We start from the raw sequence: 18,856 nt of genomic DNA, 5'->3' as shown, positions 1-18,856 counted from the left end.
TTGCCTTCTTAATTAAAGTCTGAAATGGTTTCAGGCTACAGAAAAGTGTTAGAATCATATAAAGAGCTCCCACATTCCTTTAACCCAGATTTCCTCGTTTTTAACATTTGACCACATTTGCTGTGTAGCCCCCTGCCCCCACCTCTCTGTGCAGACAGTAAATCAGCTGTGATACAAGACACTGTCCTACCCACAGACCTGTCGGTATTTCCCACGTTCCCACTACCTCTGGTCCAGGACGCTGTGCAGCAACCCAAGTTACGTTTAGTGAACACCTCTCATTGGTTTCCGTCAGTCACAGTGGAACTTTCTTTAGTCTTGGTGACAGTGTTAGAGAATGTGGCCCCTTCGTTCTCTAGGATGAGCCTCAACCTCTTGCCCATCCTTCTAGTTTTCCTCCTGTGCTGACAAAAGCCGAGTGTCACGGCAGGGTCACAGGATGCTGACCCGTCCTGCTGTTGGCGATGTTAACCTTGACCACTCGGTGAGGTTGGTGTCTGCAAGGTTGCTCCAGTGAAAAGTCAGGATTAAAAAATACTTGTTTTTGAGAAGCATATTGTGGGAGACGCACATCTGTATTTCTCATGAGACTTTTCATGGCCTTGTTATCCGCTGGTGACTCTTGCCCCTGTCACCTCCCACTGTGATGGCTGTCTGGTGGCCGGTATTCCTTCTGTATCTATTAGGTGATCTACTACTGTGAGAAAGAACTTTCTTTCTTCCCTATGTGTCTATTTATTATTCCAGTATGAATTTATGGTATCTTATATTCAGCAGGTTATAATCTGATACTCTATTTTGATGCTTAAATTGTCCACATTTAGCCAGCAGGAGCCCCTTTATGTGTGTGATTTTTTTGTTTTTGTTTTTGTTTTTATTTTATTTTATTTTATTTTATTTTATTTTATTTTATTTTATCTTATTTTATTTATTGTTATTTTTTTTTTTTTATGTTGTTATTATCTGAGCACTCCCTTACTTTCTGGTGTAATGTTCCCGGGCTCCTTTTGTACTTTCCCGCCTCATCCCGGGATCCGCCATCCCACCGAGGAGTGCCAGTTACTTGTGTGGTGTGGTATTTAGAAACCAAGATGGGGGCACTCAAGAGTGCTTGCTTGCTTGTGGGGTGTCCGTGCTTCGAGGCCCTCCCTTTGCAGCTGTGGACCCATCCCCCTGTGCTTGCTCCCACGGTCCACACACCCCTCAAACTGTTGGTCTGTCACCCTGGGCCCGTGTCCGTTTTAAAGGCCCATGTGTTTCTTCCGGTGCTTCTCTTTCTAATCCAACCCATCAGGCTTCTTTCTAGCCTGTTCCTTTCTGTGTTTGTAAACTTCTTCTCAGACAAGATACCTGGCTCCTGTTGCCCTCAGATCTATTAACTTTTTGTTCAGTTAGTGTATTTTCTCAGTCTGCTCAGCCTCCCAGCCAGTTTGTCTGGCTTCTCTGTGTGCTTCTCCCCCTCCCACCCAGAAAGCGTGGCAGGGGACCCCTGCATTGGTGTGCCCAGCCTGCACTGCCTCAGACCCTGGGCACCATTTTCTCCATGGCTGGAGGGGAGGGGAGGGGAGGAGGGGGGAAAAGGAGGGGAGGAGGGGGGGAGAGGAGGGGAGGGGGGAGAGGAGGGGAGGAGGGGGAGGGAGAGGAGGAGGGTGGAGGGGAGGAGAAGGAAGATGGGAAGGGAAGGAATGCCTTTTTTTTTTTTTTTTACCATAATTTATGGTCAAATTGGTTTCCATACAACACCCAGTGCTCATCCCAACAAGTGCCCTCCTCAGTGCCCATCACCGACTTTCCCCTCCCTTCCATTCCCCATCAATCTTCAGTTTGTTCTCAGTATTTAAGAGTCTCTTATGGTTTGCTTCTCTCTCTCTCTTTCTAGAACTTTTTACCCCCTTCCCCTCCCCCATGGTTTTCCGTTAAGTTTCTCAGGATCCACATATGACTGAAAGTATGGTATCTGTCTTTCTCTGACTGACTTATTTCACTTAGCATTATTTTGGGAGCAAGCAGAAGCGAGGGAGGGGCAGAGAGAGAGGGAGAGAGAAAACCCCAAGCAGGCTCCGCACTGTCAGTGCACAGCCTGATGCAGGGCTCAGACCCACAGATAATGAGAACATGACCTGAGCTGAAGCCGGTCGCTCAACTGACTGAGCTACCTAGGTGCCCCGGGAAGGGATGCTTTTGATTTTTTTTTTTTTTTTAAGTTTATTTATCTTGAGAGAGAGAGAGAGTGGAGGAGCAGGGGAGGGGCAGAGAGAGAGAGGGAGAGAATCCGAAGCGGGCTCCACCCTTTAAGCGCTGGGCCTGATGTGGAGCTCGAACTCATGAACTGTGAGATCATGACCTGAACCGAAACCAGGAGTCGGATGCTTAACCAGCTGAGCCACCCAGGCTCCCCAGAATGCTTTTGATTCTAAAGGGATTCTTCCTTTCCTTTTTTTTTTTTTAATTTTATTTTATTTTTATTTTTTTATTTTATTTTTATTTTTTATTTTTTTTAATATATGAAATTTATTGTCAGATTGGTTTCCATGCAACACCCAGTGCTCATCCCAAAAGGTGCCCTCCTCAATACCCATCACCCACCCTCTCCTCCCTCCCACCCATCAACCCTCAGTTTGTTCTCAGTTTTTAAGAGTCTCTTATGCTTTGGCTCTCTCCCACTCTAACCTCTTTTTTTTTTTTTTCCTTCCCCTCCCCCATGGGTTTCTGTCAAGTTTCTCAGGATCCACATAAGAGTGAAACCATATGGTATCTGTCTTTCTCTGTATGGCTTATTTCACTTAGCATCACACTCTCCAGTTCCATCCACGTTGCTACAAAAGGCCATATTTCATTTTTTCTCATTGCCACGTAGTATTCCATTGTGTATATAAACCACAATTTCTTTATCCATTCATCAGTGGATGGACATTTAGGCTCTTTCCATAATTTGGCTATTGTTGAAAGTGCTGCTATAAACATTGGGGTACAAGTGCCCCTATGCATGAGTACTCCTGTATCCCTTGGGTAAACTCCTAGCTACTGCTGGGTCATAGGGTAGGTCTATTTTTAATTTTCTGAGGAACCTCTACACTGCTTTCCAGAGCGGCTGCACCAGTTTGCATTCCCACCAACAGTGCAAGAGGATTCCCGTTTGTCCACATCCTCGCCAGCATCTGTAGTCTCCTGATTTGTTCATTTTGGCCACTCTGACTGGCGTGAGGTGATATCTGAGTGTGGTTTTGATTTGTATTTCCCTGATGAGGAGCGACGTTGAACATCTTTTCATGTGCCTGTTGGCCATCCGGATGTCTTCTTTAGAGAAGTGTCTATTCATGTTTTCTGCCCATTTCTTCACTGGGTTATTTGTTTTTCGGGTGTGGAGTTTGGTGAGCTCTTTATAGATTTTGGATACTAGCCCTTTGTCCGATATGTCATTTGCAAATATCTTTTCCCATTCCGTTGGTTGCCTTTTAGTTTTGTTGGTTGTTTCCTTTGCTGTGCAGAAGCTTTTTATCTTCATAAGGTCCCAGTAGTTCACTTTTGCTTTTAATTCCCTTGCCTTTGGGGATGTGTCGAGTAAGAGATTGCTACGGCTGAGGTCAGAGAGGTCTTTTCCTGCTTTCTCCTCTAAGGTTTTGATGGTTTCCTGTCTCACATTCAGGTCCTTTATCCATTTTGAGTTTATTTTTGTGAATGGTGTGAGAAAGTGGTCTAGTTTCAACCTTCTGCATGTTGCTGTCCAGTTCTCCCAGCACCATTTGTTAAAGAGACTGTCTTTTTTCCACTGGATGTTCTTTCCTGCTTTGTCAAAGATGAGTTGGCCATACGTTTGTGGGTCTAGTTCTGGGGTTTCTATTCTATTCCATTGGTCTATGTGTCTGTTTTTGGGCCAGATTCTTCCTTTCCTAAATGAGTGGTTTTCTAACTCAAGTGTGCTGGTTGAAGTACAGCTTCTCATACCCCACCTCTAGGGAGTGTGAATCTCCATCCATGTTTAATGGCTTTCCTTACCGATCCGGTGACTCTGATGCAGAGGCTTCACCGACCACACGCCGGGAGCTGGCCCTTGCCCTGTTTAAAGAGTTGCGGGTCCGCCCAGCAGGCACTCCTCCCGGGGATGTACGTGAGCCCCCCGCCTTGGTGCCGGGTCCTTGAGGAGTTGGGGATGTGAGAACAGGACTCACTCCTCCTTTCTCTCTTCGTTTCACTTTCCCTCCTCCCTCACATAGTCTTTTTTTCAAACAGTGTCTGCAGCTTCTAGTCTCTGATGTCACAAGCTTGCTGCAGGAAATCTTCCCAGCACTTTTTTTTCCAAGACACGAACACCCTGCTTTTCAGTGTTTTAATGAGACCTGTCCCGTGGCATTTCTGTTTGTGATTTCGCAGGAGCAGCGTGCATGTGCCTCATGAACATGCGCTGGTTTTAGCTTGTCGGGTTCGGGGTAAATCTTGTGTGTGGTAGTTGATCACAGCAGAGTGAAGCAATCTAAACATCTGGGGTACGCTGGAGTTTTAGAAACAGCATGTACAATCCTCATTTTTCACATCTCGTGTTTAAGCAAGTAAACTCATCAACCACTTTCCCCACAAACTAAAATCATACAGATGACTTTTATCTCCGCATGCCCGTGCCATCACGCAAACCTAAACACTGTTTGAGCTGTGACATAAGAGTGTGGAGTGAGTGCCCGTGCACGTGCGGAAGGTCTTTGCCGCAGCCGTGGGCAGGGATTCCTCGGGCAGGAGGAAGGGAAACGGCCCGTGGGCTTTGCGCCGATCCGCTGTGACTTCAGGATTTCGCTTCCGCATCAGCATCCCAGGTTAGCAGATGTGCTGACTTCAGCGGGGCCTCCTGGAAATGACTGGTTTGCTGCCTGTGAAGCTGGTCGACCTCCTTTTTTAAGGCACCATATACGTGGGTGACGGCATGATTAGTGTTAATAGCGTGTGAGAAAACACAGAACAGCCCGATGAGTCACCTTGATAGTAAACGTACTAAAACCCCGCGTCTGTGCCGCGTGTGGAAGCACGGCGACCTTGCTGTGTGGAAACTTCGGCGAGGGGGTTGTCGCAAAGCCTCGTTAGGTATCGTGGCACTGCTGTTGGTACGCAGGGTGGTGGAGTCAGCGCTTGGCACCGCGTCAGAGGTGACAGACCTCACGGCAGTCCCTGCTGACCCCCCAGACTTGAAGCCTTGCAAGGGCTTGAAACAGGAGTGGAAACTGTCAGGCTCGAGGGGAAGCTGCGGGACGTCCGTGTTCTGTGCACAGATCTGACTCCACTAACTGGGCTGCTCCAGTGGTTTCCTGTTTTTAGCTTTCTTTTTAATGTTTATTTATTTATTTTGAGAGCGAGAGAGCTCACGAGAGCGAGCTGGAGAGGGGCAGAGAGAGAGAATCCCAAGCAGGCTTCGAGCTGTCAGCACGGAGCCCAGTGTGGCTGGAACCCCCGAACTGTGAGATCGTGGCCTGAGCCGAAGTCAAGAGTCGGATGCTTAACAGACTGAGCCACCCAGGCGCCCCTCCTGTTTTCATCTTATTTTGGTGTTTCCTTCCTGATAATCCCATGTAGACATATCACAGAATCAAACATGGTTAGAATGACCTAGTTTTGAGTAAGAAACCTAAAAGTTGAAAGAACTAGAAACCTGCTTTTAGAGGAATATCCTAAGAACTTTGTCTGGAGAAGGACCAGCATCAGAGGGGAGCCAAGTAATCTGAAGGCAAGAATGTTGCCCTTTCTCTATCAGGTGGCCTTCCTGACCCCTGGGAAAATGCCACTGCCAGTACAGGACCTTCAGAAAGTCATTGGCCTCTGTTCTTGGTAGTGTAGCCATCCTAAGACAGGTGTAACCTCCTGACTCAGAAAGGAAGTGTTCCTGTTTGCTCGAGGGACATCAGCCACAGCTACATGACACGCTGACCCATGGTCGCTCTTTCCTGTTTCATCAGAACTTTGATTTCAGAACCATTTCTGCCAGAGTTGGAGAGGAAAGTGGTGGCTGTGAAGCCGTTCCCAGGCTTAGCATGGAGGTGTGCTCCGGGCTGGCCACGGCAGGCCAGGCCCTGCAAAGCCAATCAGAACAACTCGTGTTGCTTTGAGTGGATGCAAATGGTGCAGCTTGTTTCATGCAAGTTTTGAAGAAGGACCTCCCCTTCTTCGTGACCTGCTAAGTGTAGTCCTTTCTGATCGTGCCTTTATATATTGTGTATTTTGCTTAATTGGGTTATTCCTGGGGAACGACACTTCCTAGCACTTCTTTCTAGATCTACAATCCCACATTTGGACCTATTGACATATTGTAGGTCATAGGTGGTCTTTGAGTGGTGGTGGTTTTTGCAACCATAAGCAATAATCAGTAGGTACTGTTCCCTTTCCTTAGATCAGAACAGTATTCTTACTTTGGGCACGTGAAGAAGATTCCGCTGGTGACCCTTTGCTCTAATCTGATTCATGGGAAATCAGAGCTCCAAGTATCAGAGATAAGAATAGGCTGGTCTCTGTGAGTTTTGGTGGAAACTTTTTTAGGGTGGCACACAGAAATCCAGATCTTACCAGTCTTAGAAATCTAATGTGTAGTTTGATTAAAAGTAAATATCCAAGAACCAGACCATTATTCTAGATTTTAAACAGTTAAGACTTTTCATTTTTCTTAACTCATTTAGTTATTAGAGCATATTAGTTCATACACTTAAGGCACATTACTATATCTTCTGCTACCCGTCAAATCCCTGAGTGCTGTATTCCAAGAAAAAGAGCAGAACCTGAAAAAAAATGAGCCAGTTTGATTTGTTCAAAAATCTACAGGAGAGAAATCCTGCGTTTTGATAATAAAGGTTGATTTTCTTTTTTGTAGGTGTTGTCCCTTTGTGGATGGGGTTTGCGTGAAAGCTAGAAAAACCTTTTTAAACCAAACCTATATAGCACATTGACTCACCTGGTTCTGTGGTAGGAAGTCTGGAACTGTACGACATACCATGAATGTAGTTGCTTGTTTCAGTCCTTAAACCATGTAGGAATTTTTGGGCAGCAATATAGTCTTCAGTGTGTTGTTACTTCTCTTCTGGTTATTCTGTACCATTTACAAGCCTTTATTTCCATGCAGTAGAATAGCAGCTTCAGAAAATTCTGGCGTACTTTTCCCTACGTAATACTACCGTACTCATGAAGACAGACATTTTGCCAGAAGTCACTGAAATAGAGATGGAGTCCTTTATGTGCTTGAATAATGTCTTTTAAATTGAAAAATGAATAAACGCTCCACTGAAATGAAATAGAATTGTCTCTGGAAGGTGTGTCGGAGGAATGCTACGTAGAGCTTGTGTTGGACTGGAGCGCTCTCTGGTCTTGGTGGGGGTAAGAGGTGTTTTCTTGCCTAGAAGCTTTCTGCCGCTTCTGTCTCCACCACTGGCTGTGCCAGCAGTGGCCCTGACGCGGACACTTTAATCCCTGCTTAGGGATTCCCAGAAGGCGGAGTTTTGCGTAATAAGTAGTCTTCTGTTAAGTAAGGTATTTGTGTGTTCCCATTTTGGGTATGTACTCCTCCGTCTCCCACCACCCCTCCATCCTGAGGAAGCCCAGTAATACCTGCTCTGGAGCTCTGGTAAACATCACAAAGACACCTGAGGAAACACTGATTCTTTGGAATATTCTTGCTCAGATGATTTATTTATTCACAGTAGTGGAATATTAATGGTGTCACATGAATGCCTGTGGACACTTGGTGAAGGCTGAGAATCCATTTGTCATTTTGTATTTCTGGTGTATGATCCAGAACAACAGCTTAAGATAAGAAGTTTGCTTTCTGCCCCTGTAGAAGTCCCAGGGCTGGCATTCCAAGGCTGGTGCAGTAGCTCTGTTGGTACGAGATCTCTGGATCCTTTTGTCTTTTTCTTTTGCCTCTCTTAGCAGGTGGGCTGCTGTCCTTAAGCCTCCCTCAAGGTTAGTAATAGGTGCTGCAGCTCCAGCCATCTCCACCAAGTTCTTGGCAGCAGGGAGGAAAAAGAGGCAAAGAAGAATGAGCACCTCCACCTCCTAAATATCTTTCTTTCCTCGAAGCCCCCTCAACGGTTTTTACTTCTGTATATTAGCCACTCCTATTTGTAGGCAAGGCTGGGAAGTGCAGTGTTATAGCTGGGGTTTGGCCATTCCTGACTATTGGGGATTGGCTGTCAAGAAGGGGCCTTTGGACTTCGAGGAGGCAGCTATCAGTTTCTGCCATGCCTCTGATCTGGATCTTTCTAAAACATGTCATACCAGATCATATGCTCTGTATGTTTCTTGACTTATGTTTATTATAAGGGGTAAAACTTAGAGGAAATACATATAAGGAATTCTTGCTGGCCTCTGTAGAATGTGAAATGTGACTTTTGAGGTACTGATTTTCAGTCCTAAGAGAAGCTGCACCCCCAAAGATTAGCAAAACATCTTCTGATGCCAGCTGGAATAAAATGTATGCATAATCTATCTTCAAATAAGATTTATGTGTGTGTGTTATATAAATCACATATATGCTACAATATCAATTAGAGACAAAGGTAATTTGTAACAAAATGTCTTTTAGTCTATAAATGCCTAAGTACATGCACAATAGAAGAAGAAATTAGATATTCAGACTGTTATCTATGCTGGCCATAGATAAAAAACTGTTGTGAATATAGCAAATGCAGACTGGACACATGTTATACTGGAAACTACAATATTGGCATTATCGCGCTATAACTTTGGAATGGTAAGCGACTTTTATAAAGTTCCAAAGAAAACCAAGCATTGCCTATTAACGTGATTTGCTTTGATCAACATGGTAATTGCATTCCTGGAAAAATCAGTGTATGTTAGAGTGGTCCAAAAAAGAAGAAGGAGAAGGAGGAGGAGGGGGAGGGAGAGGAGGAGGAGGAAGAGGAGAAGAAAGAAGAAAGAAGAAGGAGGAGAAGAAAGAACCTTCATGAGTATATATTAAATGGAGCCTAGCCCCGATAATGAGTGGGACAGGTCTTCATTTAGAGGTGACATCCTGCCTCTCTGGATCCTTCACAATGAGTCCCTTCCTCGAAATCCATCATGGTGCCTCCCTCTCCAAAGTCATTGTATCAAAAATGTCCATGCAAGTTTTAGTGACTCCTGGGGCTGGGGACAAAGGCCTATTTTTAGAAGACTTACATTACCAGTTTTTGTTTTTACATGTGCCTGATACTAAGTGGTTTAGTTGGTTCTTTTTTACCTGTCATCTTTGGTTATGTCTCGTTGACTGGTTTCTGCTGAAGTTTTGCTATCTTGATACATTAGATCAGTTTCACTCTATGAAGGCTGACAACCGGCCTTCATGAGGAATAGTTAGCACCTCCAGCCGAGGTCTCAAAATCAGGTCTTAGAAAACAAACACGTTTCCATTCCAGCACAACTTGTAAGCGGTTGAAAGGAAATTCGTAGGCCTCGTGCTGGCCACCTGTTCTGGGTGGCCAGGAGCTTCCTGTGTGGGTCTGTCCCATCTACCTCCTCCTTTGAACCCTGCTTGTATCTGTTAACAAAGCTCTGGTCTGCTGCTTCTCCTAGTAGAAACCATTGAGGCTTTCAGATTCAGAAGTATCTGAGCAGAGAGACCATGCTGATGAGGACTTACGTGAAAAACCCCCTGAATCACAGCCTTGTTACTTCGTGTGCCGTGTGTCCTTCTTACTGTCTGATCTCATATTTTTTCTACCACATCTGACATAGTCATTCATAAGTCTTAAGAACCACTTAAATTTGAAAAATACATAGTGCTTTTCTTTCCACATTCCAGTTTTATCTTTGCTTATTTCCTTTGTCTGAATGCTTTCACTTAATTGTAATTTGGTAGTTAGCTGCCGTAATATAGAAATAACATTGAAATCCCTTTTAAAAATAGCATTTTAATTAAAATATCTTTTAAGCTCATGAATCAAATAAAAACAGCATTTTAAAAGTTTTATTCTGGGGGCGCCTGGGTGGCTCAGTCGGTTGGGCGTCCGACTTCGGCTCAGGTCATGATCTCGCGGTCCGTGAGTTCGAGCCCCGCGTCGGGCTCTGTGCTGATAGCTCAGAGCCTGGAGCCTGTTTCAGATTCTGTGTCTCCCTCTCTCTCTGACCTTCCCCCATTCATGCTCTGTCTCTCTCTGTCTCAAAAATGAATAAACGTTAAAAAAAAAATAAAAGTTTTATTCTGTGAAGAAAATTGGTATCCAGCTACGTCAGAAAGTTTACATATTTTTTGCCAAGGGCTAGATTATGGATAAATCTTTTTAACTGAAGTTTCAAGATTCTGTGTTAAAACTTTGCTTGACTGTGATTGTTTAATTCTAACATAACCTCTCAAGAGAAAATTACTACTTCAAAATTTTAATTTCGAGATAACCCAGCAATGCAATTTACATCAACTGACTTATACCATTTAAGGCAAAATACTATGTTTATTCATCAAGAATGGCATCTCCTAGAACGTTGTATGAAAATGACCATTCTTTTATGTTAAGTCCGTGTTCCACCACGTTTGGTCCTGCAGCATCATCGTTGCAGGACTGATGGATTTACTTTAAATTTTATTTTGTTCTGTACAAAACACGCCAGTGAGTAACACGACGGTCTACCTTTGCGTGTGAGTGTACGCGAGGGTGTCCGCACCCGCACCCGCACCCGGGACGGGGCTGGGCTCGCGGCCTGGGGAAAGCCGCGAACCTCGGATAATCGCCCGTGTGTTTCGTGGGCAGGTGAGCCAGGACGGGAAGTCGCTCCTCGACAAGCTCCAGCGGCCGCTGACTCCCGGCAGCTCCGACTCCCTGACGGCCTCCGCCAACTACTCCAAGGCGGTGCACCACGTCCTCGACGTCATCCACGAGGTGCTGCACCACCAGCGGCAGCTCGAAAACATCTGGCAGCACCGCAAGGTCCGGCTCCACCAGCGGCTGCAGCTGTGTGTCTTCCAGCAGGACGTGCAGCAGGTCAGTTTCAGGTCGTGCTCTTCCGCGTGGGGGGACACGTGGGGGAGTCCCCGCGAGTGCACGTCCTGCTGGGCGTGTCCGTGCCGACAGGGTGGAAGGAAAAGGGTGCACACCGCCGCTTTTCTCCCCGCGAGCGGCCGTGGTTTTGAGAAGGCTCGCTCGGGCTTCTGCCAGCCACCGTCTGACGTCCGCAGAACTGCGAGGTGGGGCGGGGCCTCGGCTGGAGACTCCCACGGGTGTTCTCGAAACAGGTCATTTCCAGTTCCTTTTATTTGTGAGAGTAATGCCGGTGGCGCTTACACCCGGCTGCCGGCACGGTTGAGGATTTGTCCGCTCTCTGATAACCTAGGCAGAAAGCTAACGGTGCCTCTCTTCCCGCTTGGTAGATGGTGCGCTCCAAGGTACACAGTATGTGCTCAATAAATAGTTGTCTAGTTGAGGGAAAGTGGAGTTTTAGGACTGTTAATTTCTAAGCAGTTTTCACCTTTTTTGTTGTTATTGTTACAAAAATAACAGTAAGTCTAGTCCCCACACTGGTTGTGCCCTTGTTGTGAAGTAAAGAGGATTGTGCTGCTTCCAGGGTTTTGAGAGTTAAAGCTGTGGTAGCATATAAAATATGATACGGCTTTAGAGACGAACAAGATAAACGCTGCGTCCTTGCCCTAAAACAGAGGGAAGCCAGGGTGTGGATGAGGTGTGGACACGGGGGGGTGAGGACTTCGGAGGCACGCGAGGAAGCCTGTGGCATTCAGCGGAGTTGGTGTGATGCCACAGCGATGGGTCTGGAGCAAAACCTCCCTCTCTTCCCTGGGCCCCCGGGAGCGTTGCTCAGACACATACAGGCTCAGATTTCGCTCTTCCCAAGCGTCGTCCGAAGGCCAGTGGGCTGAGGTTGTGGAAAGTCGTGCTGTGTTCTCATGAACACGTAGATTCTCCATGTTTTATTGACCATCGTTCTTCATGTCTTGTGAGTCTGGTGAGTTCAGAATACTTTCAATTGCTCTATAATTGAAAATTTTCACATACAACGCTTTGATTCCACTTATGGGTTTTGAGTTCCCTGAAGATTGCATATACCAAGTCTCAGAAACGATCACTTTGATGTTATTCATGCTTCTTGCCAGTGTTATTTTAATCAAAGAGGATAATTGCCAGGGAAAGAATTTAGAGCAAGGAGTGAATAGGGAGGAGTCAATGTCAGGGACTTATTTGTGCGAACTGAGGTGCTGTGGTCAAAGCATAAATATTAGCTTCTCCTAATTGTTTAAAAACATTCACCTACCGTGAAATGTTAATAGTTTAAATGTAATCATTAAAGGATTTTCCCCACTCACCTCTCTGTCCCTTGGATCAGGTATTCGTTACCCATCCATGGACCAACATACCTTCCCTGAAGCAGCCCCAGGGGCTCTCCCTCCCGCGTCATCCCCAGCTCTGGTGGCTCCGTGGGGCACCAGGCACCTGAGAATAGGCCCCTGGACGGTTTATGGTGGGGGATTTGGGAGGCCCCTTTGGGAAGAGGCTGAGGAGTGTAGCCATCTGATTCGGCACCAAGTACCTGATGCCCTTGAATCTGAAAACAGCAAACATTAAATCTTCTATGTAGAAAGGTAATTATGATAATTATGAGACCAGTTCTTTAAGCTAGATTTTTTTTCTCCAGCGTCAGTAGATTGGGTTGGATGTCAGCAGGGGAAAGTGTTTTGCAATACACATAAGGCATATGTGGTCCTATTAGCGTTCCATAGAAAATAGATAATTGCTCTTTAAGGGAAACGTTCTTTTGATAAAATGATCTGGAATGGTCTGGACTTGTTATGCAAACAGGAAACTGCTGTGTAGGCTTGACTTGTGGAGCACGAAGTAGAGTTGATAAGATTAAGCAAAGCAAGCACTTTTACCTGGAAGGAGTTGTGTGATGTCAGAACCAGAAGTGTGTTTCTGAAATTCCAGCAGTTACAACACGTGGACATTGTTGCCATATTGAGCAAACAGTAGGAGAGGTAAGCTGAGAATAAATGGGAAAAAAATAGTAGTCCTTTAGAAGACGTTGTCAGCAGAAGGTAAATGTGTAAAGATGAAAAACGAAATCCGTAAAAGCATAAGCCAGTTAGATACCACAAGTGGTTTTTGCCTGGTTGTTTTGAGTGATGAAAAAGCATCTGTAAATACTGCTGAGAGATAAAAAGCGCAGCTAACTGCACAATAGGTGTGGAATGATGCTATCTTTTTATGGAAACAATCCTCTACAACAACCCTCTGAAAGAGTTTGGAAAATATTTGAAACAGAAACCAGACTGTCAACAGCGTGTTCTCAAGGAAGGGCAGGGGGACAGTGGGCATGGGGAGTTTGGTCTTTAAAACATGAATAATTTTGGGACAGTGGCTAGCTGTTTTTGTAATAAGCCAAGGGAATTGGGTAATTCCTGTATGGAAGGTGTTTCAGGTACCCAGGCGCCAAGGTGCGGGGAGGTGAAGCTACCGTAGCCTGGCCCCCACCACTTGTCCAGTCAGAGAATGGAGGAGAGGGCTGGGGTGAGGTCAGATGCACATGCTAGCTGCTGACAGGGAGAAACCTTTGTCATTATTAACCTAAAAATAAAAGAAGGGGCACCTGGGTGGCTCAGTCGGTCGAGCGTCTGGCTCTTGATTTTGGCTCAGGTCACGATCCCAGGGTATCCAGCCTCACATCAGGCCCCACATCACTGAGTGGGGAGCCTGCTTAAGGTTCTCTCTCTCTCTCTTTCCCTTTCCCGCTGCCCCTGTCCCCCACTCACACTCTCTCAATCTCTCTCTCTAAAAATTAAATGAAAAATGAAATCAGTACTCGGCCACATTTCACGATGATCAAGTAACACATGTATTCTGTCGCCTCACGTTTCCCATTAGAGTGACCCTCAGGATGGTTGGTTGATGGATGGTTATGTTACTGCTGACTAGTGTTCTTAAGTTTGCTCTAAACAAGGTCGTTTTTGCTGTGTTTGTTCAAATGGGATGTTGCTTGTGGAAGGATGTGGTGTGCTCTCAGCCTCCTTGTCCTGCTCACTGTCACCCCGCCTGCCTTTTGGATTGGTGCCATTTCGCGACTCCAACAAGTTGGATGAGGTGAATGGGCCCAGAACTTTCCTGAAGCAGGCTGTCCTCCCCAAAGAGGCCCCTGAGGTGGAGACATCTCCTAAAAAACTGCCTGTCCCCGTCCACGTGGTCAGTAGCCCTTTCTGTGTGTGAGCATTACCCCCTCTGAGTTATCTCTTGGAAGAACTCCCTGCAGGTTGATGTGGGGCCATTAGTGAATATTCTGAGAAAACGATGAAGCAAATCTAGTCTCTTCTGGATTCTTGTCATCCGCATTTCATTCTTCTTTTCAAAATCTCTTCATCTAACATGTGACACTCAGAGATACAGAGGTAACTGCTGGTTGGGTTGAAGCTCCTTTTCTTGAGGAATCGTAGTCCAGTGAGAGCCGACCATTTGGTAGCCTGATAAATCATATCATAGCGTGCTCAGATTTAGTGTCGTGTGTCTGGTTATCGTCCGGTGTAATTTTGCTAAGGCGTAAATGTGAGTCCTGCCTGCGAAAGTGTTAGCTGGAGTGGGGAGTAAATGCAGCTAGCCACCCTCATGCATGTTATCTGCCTGCCTTGCACTTGCATTTTAAGGGTGAGTGTCTGTGCTTTAATGATTCGTGCAGATGTGGGGGTTCCAGGGAGCTTTGTCCATGTCTGTCTCAAACGTCAAGGGTCCGGCATAGAGGGAAGATGAAGAGTCCTGTAATAGAGATGCGAGTAACCGTTGCCTGGGTACCATGACGGTCTTCACGGGAGAGGTGGGGTTTGAGCTGATCCTTGAAGGATGGGTTAGAAAGTCCGTAGGCTGAGGGTTGGGCAGCGGGAACTGCGGTGAGATCAGAGATGTAGAAGGGCATGGCCTGTGCAGAGAGCAGCCGGGTGTGGGTGGAGTGGAGCGGTGTGGAGGTGTGAGAAGGGGCAGGTGCTGGAAAGGTGACCTCATGATGACAGCGTGGGACTTGTTTCTGTAAGCTGCGGGACGCCGGTGAAGGGATACAGTGGACCTTGGCTGACTGCTGTAAATGGATGCCAGGGCCTGAAGTGACTTGTGAGTGGCCGTGAGGCTTACGCGAGGGACACCTGTGTGTCTTTCCCCTCTTACTGCTCACAGCCACCTGTTGAGCTAATGCTCTCCCCCTTCACTGAGTTCACAGCAGGAAGGGCCCATGTGCTGTGCACTTGAACTTGATGCTGTGGGCCGTGGGGGGTGGATGACATGATCCTGCACGTGTTAGAAAGATCGGCCTGGTTGCAGTGTGGTGAGCAAGTTGGAGGGAGCGAGACTCCGGTTGAGGGACAGGGTAGGTCCTATTGTGGACATCCAAGCAAGTCACGGAGAACCCCAGCGAGCAGAAGTGTAAAGTCCATGGGCCAGCGATCTGCATTTTATTCACTGGTGTTTCCTAAGTGTCTGGGATACAGTTTGGTATTTGTCGAATGAGTGAATGAGTGGGCAGATGAAGAAACTTAAGGAATTACCCAGTTTTGCTAATTAAAGATTCTTTGGGGTTAAAAGTTTGTTCATTTATTCTGGAACGGGTGAGGATTGGCCTTATATTGGAACCAAGTGATCTAACCGGGAGATCTGCTTGAAGGAGCAGGAGCTTTGCTTGATAGTGAGAACTTGGGAGTGGCTGAGGAAGTACATGGGAATTCTGCTAATGTGGTGAGGTCTCTGGTAAAGATTTTGGCCACTTGAATGCAAAATGGGGATCTTGAATGCAGCAAGGTGGGGAAATCAGGACATGCCATAAAGACAAAGAAAGAGGTTTCAGGTCTGCAGAGAAGCTATTTTACTGGTTTGCCTTGGGTCCTTGGCTGCTATCCTTCTGCCAGTAGAAGCCATCTTATCGTGAAGCTTGACTTAGGAGTTCTTGGTTGGCATCACCTATGGTGGACCTAGCTTTTTTTTTTTTTTTTTTTAATGTTTTTAACATTTATTCATTTTTGAGACAGAGAGAGACAGAGTATGAATGGGGGAAGGTCAGAGAGAGAGGGAGACACAGAATCTGAAACAGGCTCCAGACTCTGAGCTGTCAGCGCAAAGCCCGACGCGGGGCTCAAACTCACGGACCGCGAGATCATGACCTGAGCCGAAGTCGGATGCCCAACCGACTGAGCCACCCAGGCGGCCCCGGTGGACCTAGCTTTTAAGTGAAGGTTTCTGAATCTCATTGTCCTTTGCTCATTAATTTAAGTCAGGAGGCTCGGTTTTTCTCGTCCCACTCACCAGAATCATTGTATAGCCCCAGCTATTTAATATTCTCCTCTGTTTATGTTCCCACGCTCCCAGTTTTGATTGTGGCTCCTGATAAGCATGGTTAGAGGATTGCCATCTTTTCTGAGAGTTTCTCCATTGGAATTAGGGATTACTGGAGGGTAAGTGTTTGGTTAGGGACCGGGAGCCAGCTGGGGACAGATAGAGCTTGATGCTGATCTTCCTGGTGGGTTTAAAGCCAGCTTTATTACCTTTTGTCATGGTGAACACTGGAGAGACTTGACCTTGAGAGGAATCTTAGTAAGCAAGCTTGGAAGGAGCTTGAAAGCTCAATGGTGGGAGTTAAAAGGTGGGGAATAGGTGGATCTCTCTCCCCAAAGCAGGTATAATACAAGACTCCAGGAGCCCAGGGGCCTGGGGTAAATCAGAAGTGAGAAGGGAGCAGAGGTCATCAAGCCCTTGAGGACTCATGCACTCAGGAGCAGGCAGAACCAGGAAACCCTAGGCGCCTTGAGACTTCCTTTTATCCAGTGCCAGCCACATTGCCAGGGTCCCGGAGGGGAAAGTGCCCAGGGATTAGCTGGACAGGGTCTGTTGCATGCATGCAAACGTGTGTATGTTTGTGCATTTTATAGTTCAATAACTAGGCATAAGTTATTAAGCTATACATAATTACTTTAGTGTCAGAGATTAAGATCTGGACATAGGAAGATTTGGGTGGGGGGGGGATAACTTTGGACTATTTTATATTCATTTCCAAAGAATGGGCAAGATAAAAGGATTAGCCAGTGTTGACAGACTGATGGTTTGGTTGGACTTTGATGGGAATATCCAAAGCGAGACTATTTATATGAATAATAACCTACCTACCACCTTCCTTCCTCCTTCCTTTCCTTCCTCAGCCTGTTTCCTTTAAGAGATTTCATGTACTTATGTAATTAAAAGTAGGGTAATAACCATGAGAATTGGTGATTTATATATTTTTAGAAGATAGATGGATGGGTTGGTAAATGACATAAAAGTTTAAAATTCTGTCCACTCCTTTTTTAAAAAAATTTTTAAAAAATTTTAATTCCAGTATACTTAACAGTGTCATGTTAGTTTCAGGTATACAATATAGTCATTCAACAGTTCTTTACATTACCTAGCGCTCATCGTGCTAAGTGCACTCCTTAATCCCCTTCTCCTGTTTCACCCGTCCCCCCCAACCCCTGCGGTCAGGTAACCATCAGTTTGTTCTCTATAGTTAAGAGTCTGTTTCTTGGTTTCTCTCTCCCTCCCCCCCCCCCTTTTCCCTCTGCTCATTTGTTTCTTTAATTCCATGTATGAGTGAAATCATATGGTACTTGTCTTTCTCTGACTTTCTTTGCTTACCATTTTACTCTGTAGCTGTATCCATCTTGTGGCAAATGGCAAGATTTCATTCTTTCTTATGGTTGGATAATATTCCATTGTATATGCCACCTCTTCTTTGTTTATCAATGGACACTTGGCTGCTTCCATAGTTTGGCTATTATAAATAATGCTGCAATAAACATAGGGGTGTATATATCCCTTTGAATTAGTGTTTTTGTATTGTTAGAGTAAATAACCCAGTACTGCAATTACTGGATCGTAGGGTAGTCCCATTTTTAACTTTTTGAGGAACCTCCATACTGTTTTCCACAGTAGCTGCACCAGTTTGCGTTCCCACCAGTAGTGCAAAAGAGTTTCTTTTTCTCCACATCTTTGCCAACACTTACTGTTTTTTGTGTTTTTTATTTTAGTCATTCTGACCTGTGTGAGGTCATATCTCATTGTAGTTTTGATTTGCATTTCCCTGATGATGCGTGACGTTGAGTATCTTTTCATGTGTCTGTCAGCCATCTGTATGTCTGTTCATATCTTTTGCCCATTTCTAGTTGGATTATTTGGTTTTTGGGTGTTGAATTGTCTAAGTTCTCTATATATTTTGGATACTGACCCTTTGTTGGGTATGTCATTTGCAAATATCTTCTCTCATTCCATAGGTTGCCTTTTAGTGCTGCTGATTGTTTCCTTCACTGAGCACAAGCTTTTTATTTTGGTGTAGTCCCAATAGTTTATTTTTGCTTGTATTTTCCTTGCCTCAGGAGATATAGCTAGAAGAATGTTGCCGTGGCCAGTGTTACAGACATTACTGCCTATGTTGTCTTCTAGGATTTTTATGGTTTCAGGTCTCACACTTAGCTCTTCCATCCCCACCACACCCTTTGTGGGACCTTCTCCATTGATTTCACCCATGTTCCCTTGTAGCCAAGGAAGTGTACATGGAGCACATGTTCCTGACCTACCATACGCTCTCAGATTGGTTAAGCAAAAGTAGCTCTTGCAACACAGGGCATTTTGGTTCTGTATTTGCTGTAATATTTGCTGTATATTTGTGTAGCTTGCTGAGGTTTTTTGTTTATTTAAATGACTTATTTTTCCAAGTGAGCCTTAGGCTTATAGTATATTTTGGAATGTTATAGAAACCATATATATATTTTTAAAGTTTATTTTGAGAGAGAGAGAGAATGAATGAATGAATGAATCCCAAGTAGGCTCCATGCTGTCAGCATAGAACTCAGTCAGTGTGGGGCTTGAACTCTCAAGCTGTGAGATCATGACCT

The 18,856-nt window shown here is 45.4% G+C and overlaps 1 protein-coding gene across 2 annotated transcripts in view; it reads left to right on the top strand.

Moving 5' to 3' along the window:
* TRIO (trio Rho guanine nucleotide exchange factor) overlaps positions 1-18,856 on the top strand; it is a 353,374-nt gene that overhangs the window by 157,939 nt on the left and 176,579 nt on the right. For both annotated transcript variants that reach the window (XM_042997460.1, XM_042997467.1), the window contains exon 9: positions 10,710-10,940. In XM_042997460.1, the coding sequence (XP_042853394.1) occupies positions 10,710-10,940 (231 nt within the window). The remainder of the gene's footprint in view (positions 1-10,709; positions 10,941-18,856) is intronic.

Source organism: Panthera tigris, chromosome A1 (assembly GCF_018350195.1).
Source record: "Panthera tigris isolate Pti1 chromosome A1, P.tigris_Pti1_mat1.1, whole genome shotgun sequence".
Lineage (NCBI taxonomy): Eukaryota > Metazoa > Chordata > Mammalia > Carnivora > Felidae > Panthera > Panthera tigris.
Note: the sequence above shows the minus strand (reverse complement) of the source record. Positions and strands in the feature narration are given on the sequence as shown.